Source organism: Miniopterus natalensis, chromosome 16 (genome assembly GCF_054644295.1).
Source record: "Miniopterus natalensis isolate mMinNat1 chromosome 16, mMinNat1.hap1, whole genome shotgun sequence".
Lineage (NCBI taxonomy): Eukaryota > Metazoa > Chordata > Mammalia > Chiroptera > Miniopteridae > Miniopterus > Miniopterus natalensis.
Genome location: NC_142096.1, coordinates 29,090,462 through 29,097,274, shown reverse-complemented (window position 1 = coordinate 29,097,274; position 6,813 = coordinate 29,090,462). Strand labels below are relative to the sequence as shown.

At 34.5% G+C, this 6,813-nt stretch overlaps 1 protein-coding gene across 1 annotated transcript in view; it reads right to left on the bottom strand.

Moving 5' to 3' along the window:
• Window positions 1-3,152: 3,152 nt before the first annotated feature.
• CRISPLD1 (cysteine rich secretory protein LCCL domain containing 1) overlaps window positions 3,153-6,813 on the bottom strand; it is a 33,838-nt gene continuing 30,177 nt past the window's right edge. The window contains exon 15 of the mRNA XM_087825448.1: window positions 3,153-4,268. Coding sequence (XP_087681574.1) covers window positions 4,217-4,268 — 52 coding nt within the window. The 3' untranslated portion in view covers window positions 3,153-4,216. The remainder of the gene's footprint in view (window positions 4,269-6,813) is intronic.

Sequence of the window (6,813 nt, the reverse complement as noted above, 5' to 3'; positions counted from 1 at the left end):
GTAAAGTCATCATTCCTCTCCCCAACTAGGTCAGGTCCCACTTTTGAATACTCCCACCATATCTTCATGGTTTGTAACCATATTATTTCTGTGATTATTTAATATCTGTCATGTTTACTAGAGTCTAATTTCCTGAGGGCATTTTTGGTTATAAGTATATGTACAGTGATCAGCCAGTCCATCAGCAAATTGTAGGAACTCGGTATTTTTGGAATGAATTAACAGAAAATTTCAGGAAGGGCTATTCATTTATTTGTGTTTTTTCTCATATTTTCCTAACCAAGTCATTGTCATATGGATTTTTAAAATAATCTTTGTTTTAGGGTAAGTTCAGCGTTCCATCAGGTTGAGATTTTACATTTCTAATATTATTTTAATCACTTCTAGCATTTTAAATATTTACTTTTAACCTCCACTTTAATTTTTATACATATTCTTTCTTAAAACTGAGTTTGTGAAGTACAGCCTTGTACAGGCCGTCTGCTTTTCATCAGCAGCAGCATAGTCATAAATGTAATTGACAATTAATTATGTTTTTAATTAGAGTTTTTAAGTAATCATTGAAAAATTTATTTTCATAATTTAATGGTCTAGTGCAAAGATGTTTGCTTATTGGCATTGTTTTTACATGTTGTGGCACATGACATGGGGATTGGATGAATAGAGGAAAAGAGTATCTAATTGCTAAGCATAATTACAGATCTCTAAAGAGTGCCTGCCTTTTAAAAATCCTAGACTGGTATAATTTATCTTTTAATTCTAACAAAGTAGTGAAAGAGGATCAGATTATTTGGCTAAACTATTTCTTCAGCTCCTGAATATTATGGTGCCAGGGTTGAAGTATCACCTCAGATAAGTATTTTAAATTAATTTAAACAATGTAATTCTTTGTGCAGTAAATTAGCTTAAATCCCAAATTTGAAGTTGGTTATGTTTGCAAAGGATAGCTCTGTTTCTTTGCTTAGCCCACCATGCTCTTCAAAAGAATTTACATTTATTTTAAAAATATTAGAAATGCTAGAAACATTCAAGATTTCAAAATACAATCTTGAATAGAAAAGCACACATTATACCAATTATCTAACAGTTTAGGAGAGAAAATGTTTTAGAGAATTCTGCTTTGCTTAAAATGCACAGATTGCTTTTACTATATACAAAACGTTAAAGAAATAATTAAAATGTGGTCTGGTAAACTTTGAAAAATAAATTAATGATGTTAATACTATTTTATAAGCATTGACCTCATTTTAAGTACACATTTAGAATGTTTATCAATAAACTACTTTCATTAGCTGTAGTATGTATCTTTTGCTGTGATAGTATGCAATAATATTGACCTATGTCATTAAGAATAAATAAAATTAGGGATTATTGAATATTCATTTAGTAATATTGATCCACATGCAGACAGAAAAATCACTGTGTCTCTGGGCTAAAGAGATTGATAAAGAGTATTCCTATTTTCATGAAGCTTATCCTTAAGTTTAAGGAACTAAACATAATACAACACAAAATTTTAAAAATTATATGGTCAGCCCTGGCTGGTGTTCCTCAGTTGGTTGGAGCATCATCCCATTCACCAAAAGGTTGCGGGGTTCAATTCCCGGAAAGGGAACATACCTAGGTTGTGGGTTCAATCCTTGGTTGGGGAGCTAAAGAGACGCAACCAATCAGTATTTCTCTCTTACATTGATGCTTCTCTTTCTCTCTCTCTCTACCCCCCTTCCTCTCTTTAAAAAAATCAATAAACATGTCCTTGGGTGAGGATTAAAGAAAACTAATAATGGTCAATTTAAAAGGGCATATTAAGGAGCATTGTGTAATTATTACCAGCGTAGTTACAGGGGAATTCCTGGAGGACTTCAGGTTTAGTTAAGTGCTGAAGGATAAGCAGTGTAGTATAATAGAGGCATAGTTCCCCCAAGGTAATACAACAAAATGATTATAATGATAGTAATAAAAACTAACATATATTGTCCACACACTTTGTGTTTGATGTTTTTTTAAGTACATTATATATAAAATCTCAGTAAATTCTTAGAGCAATCCCTATGAGACATTATTCCATTTTTCAGGTGAGGTCACTGAAGCATTGAAAGTTGAGTTGAGTAGCTCACTCACGGCCATGCCTTGTGTAGAAGAGCATAGAAAAGCAGTATGGAACAAGACTACAGAGGTCTTTAAATGCTTTTATAAGATGGTTTGGTTTTCTTAAATAATGACCACTTACAGAAGAGAGTGATTCCAGTGAAAAAATTAAGGATGCGTTGAAAAGAAATGGAGATGAACAAAATGAGGAGGCTCCAGTGGAGACACTGAAATGGTACGGGACTGGGGCCAGGGGGTGCGGGGCAAGGGGTAAAAAAGGGACATCTGGAATACTCTCAACGATAAAACTTAATAATTTAAAAATTAATAAAATAAAATAAATAGTATGGGACATCAATGATGACTCTGTGAACGAGGGATGATACTAGGATCCTAACTGAACTGATGGGGCTTCTCTACTGGGAGGTGAGAAATAGATGAATCTGACCTAAGTTTACATTTCAATCAAGCTATTTAAAGAGGTGTAATGCATCATTTGGGGGGGAAAATGTTCCCACAAAATTTATTTTAAATTTTGAAAATGTTACTATAGAACTGCTTAAGTTTTGATTACCTATATTTTGAACCATTTAATTCAGGCCGATACTTGATAATGGACCATGATATCCGTTTCTTCGCAGTTTGCTCTTGAACAGCTGTGCACATGAGCCCCTCCGCTTTCCTTCCTGTTTTACTCACCTTTCCTGCTTCCCCTGACTTCTGCTGGTCATTTATCTCGATTATCTGCCCCTAAACACCTCCTCATACTTTCTAAAAATATCTGGAGCATCTATTGTGTTGTCGATTCTCTTGTAACCACTTTATATCTTTCAGATTATTTCCTTCTAGTTTATCCAAATTTTCCCTTAATATAATGCTTCTAAACTTCTGGTTGCCTCCCCTTTCCCATACAAATTCCTAAATAGTCAGGTTGACTTTGCAGGTTTCTGTTACTAAGGATATTACTTATAGTAATATCAATAACCCTAATTAAAAGATAATAATTTTGGATATTTAAATTGATTCCTAAATCAAAATAAGAATGCAGAGGAGACTGAAAATAATACTTTGAAACACGATTATTTTAATACGTTTACAGGGAAAGAGTAAATTCACCAGCCTAAAAAAAAATTACCAAAATTAACATTTTACAGATTTTTAGTCTCAAAGCACAATACATTTTTCATAGAAACAAACATATCACCATTATAGGTACCATAATATGGCAACATTTATACACACAGCCATGTACCATTAAGAAAATCAGTGGCAATGGTGATGCAATACATTAGTTCATCTCTGTTCAATGTTTTGCTAGTATACTTCCTGGCCTGCAGGAGTGTTTTCCAGGATACAAAAGAAAATGTGACGTCAGTGTGAACAGTACACAGAAAGCTCTGGCTGCCCATGCTTAGCCCTTTGTTTAGGACCACTAGGACTGTTTCCTACCACCACTCTGACTTCATTGCATTTACTACTAAAGCCATTCCCAGAGAATCAAACATTATAACAGATTCATTTGGATATTAAGGAATTTTTTTATACAAAATAAGAAATACAGCATCAGGATTTAATATCCTATATGCCTAAACTTAACAGAAGAGCAAAACTGTACAGGTAATAAGTGGAAAATAATTTGAGATGAGTTGGAGTAGGTCATGGCATAGCATCAAACTGGGGAATTGTAATAACATGGTTTCTTTCATTTTTAGATTTATTATTCTTATCACTGTTGTTTTTAAATGTACCAGATGATTGTCTGAGGGCCATTCACATTCAGTGTTTAGATTCATTTTATTAGTGGCATATACAAAGCACCATATAATATAACATAAAATGTAGAACAATCATGACTATGTAATTAACTGTAGAAATAACTGCTAAGAAAATATAGCAATATTTAACACAGGATTTCTAAAACCATTACATATCCATTACTTTTTCCAAAGCTAATAATGTCCCATGTTTTATTTTACAGACTTTGTGTATCAAGATTTATATGCATTTGGCACCTTTTGGGGGGCTGAAAGTAGTTGCGGTCTTCTGTACAGTAATGTTACAGTTTTATACAACTTCAGAAACACGGTGTTTGGCATAGTCTTTATGTTCCTCTTCCAAGGGTTCCATTTCACACAACAGCAAATACTCTGAATGCCTTTCCTCCTGGAGGATTCTGTAAACTGCAAAAATATAAACAGAGTATTGATGTCATCTCTGCATATAATCCCTCAAATAAATCATGCTTTCTTCTGACAGTCAAGAAAGCAGCTCTGTGAAGCCAGATGGTCACCTGTCTTAGGCTTCTGTAATTTATAGTTACTGGAAAACTTGAGTGGAGATGACATAATTCTTCAAATCTTGCATGCTGAGTTGCAAGTTCACTAAAGAAACTTAAGGTGCATAGTGGTAATAATAGTATTTTATATAGAACTTCACTGGTTCCAGACCATGTTTTCATATATAACCGCCTCTGATTCCAACAGAGAGAGTTAGCAGCTGCAGTTCAGTTTCACTGGGGGAATATTAAGATGCTGCTATTCAATACTGAGATCGAGGTTCACTGCCTGACTCACATGGTTAAAAATGAGCTGCAAATTAAGAAGATGGTGCTATTTAAGCAATACTCTGAATTCCTAACATTATCATTTCCCATGTCTGACAAAATTTAAACTTTATTGCTATCATACTCATTAATATTTTTTAACATCTATGGTTTCAAGAAAGATCTGAGTGAAAAAAATGTAATGGTCAAATCTGAAAGATCCTAAGAACTTTTTCATTAAAATGAAAACACACGCACACAGCACTCAATCTCATTTTGGAGGTATTTTAAAACAAGTTAAAAGCAATACAGAATCATACATTTTACTCTTTCTTAAATTACTTATGTTTTATTTGGCAATATCAAGGTATCTTTTGTTTAAATGCCTAAAATTTAAAAGAGATTTCTAATGCCATTAATCATCATTTATTCTAATCAAATGCACGATTTTGAAGTCATTACATTTTTGCATAGTTTCTTTTTCTTAGTAATAAAAAAGACTTTGGAGAACAGCACAATAAATGCTAAGAGGGAGACAGTACAATTCCTTATATGTATTTATTCATGTACAAGAAAGGGGAGAATTTTAGAGTGAAGAAAGGATATCATGAGTGTGCACACACCACAAACACACATGCCAGGTTTTTCACACAAGCTTATGGCCACTTGAAAGCCACTTTATTCCTAGGACACAGATTGACTAAGATCTAGAGGCAAATGTGTTTTCTTTGTACACAGTGATTATACTGGGAAAATGCAGATTTCTGAGCCCACGGATCTAGTCCTGAACCCGAGCTCTAAGACTGACCAGTTATATGGCCTTGGGCATAACACTTAAACCTTTCTGAGCCTTGGTTAACAGGGCTGTAAATTAGGGTCGACAGAATCGCCTTTTAGTGCTGTTGGTGGAGCTGAGCTCATATACTTTAAGTGTCCAGTAGCACCTGGAAAATTCATAGCAGATCCTCAAAAATAATTATTCTCAGTTTTCTTAGGCAATATTATCTATCATCTTACTGTTTTAAAATAAATTTAAGAAATATGATAGGTGCCCTGGCCAAGCGGATCAGTTGATTGGAGCATTGTCCCATACACCAACGGTTGTGGGTTCAGTCCCTGGTCAGGGCACATATGGGAGACAACTGATGGATGTTTCTCATATCGATGTTTCTCTCTCTCCCCCTCATCTCCCTCCCTTCTTCCCTCCCTAAAAAATAAATAAATAAAGCATATCCTGAGGGTCAGGATTAAAAAAAAGGAAATATGGCAGGTAAATGAAACCACATCATTCAGTTTCACTTATAAAACTGCATATCATAATCTTATAACTCAAGAATCCACTTTATATATCACACCTGCTTAAGGAGTCCATAAACCAGGTTGTAGAGAAGTCACCTTGATATAGGCTCATCTGAAAACAGATGCTAGCTACAAATCTGTCTTTTTATGAAGACATCACCCAGTAATTACATGGAAGGCAATCCTCACCCAGCAGGGCACACCCTTTGGTGTCCTTTAAAGGCACCTTACTATAATGTAAACCTGTTAGCAATTTAAAGAATTCACTGCATATCTAAAAGCTAGGGATCTTTCTGTACCTATACAAAATATATGGGACTTAAAATTACTTCTACAAGTAACAGTGATTTGAAAAGTAGCTATAGGTTCTTTCAACTTTTATTAATACTTCATAAAGTAAGCCATGTGAATTTTCTCAAACCACCAAAATGTATGACACTAATGAGCCAGATACTATGAGATAACCTGAAAGAGTTCATTGATACCATACTAGGCACCCAACATCCAATCAAAAAGAATATTTGGTTCTGGGGAAAATTGGACTCATTGTTATTGTCAAATACTTTGTCAGATAACTGGATTAGAGAAATAATCAGTGCCTTGCTCACCTAGAAAGAATTACATATAAAAACTTAAACTAGCAAATCCAAAAGAAGATGAAAGATATTTCCGTATTATAAGACCAGTTAACAAATCGGACTTGTAATCCGATTTTGATTTTGATTTTTGTAAGCCTGCAGGAGACAGGCACCCCCAGTACTACCACCTCTCCCATCCCTGGAAAACCCACTGCTGCCATCAGCAAAGGAAACACTGCTCAGCCGTATTCTCAACCCACACAGAAGTGAGTTGGTTGTAAAGTGAGCACAAAAGGATAGACTACA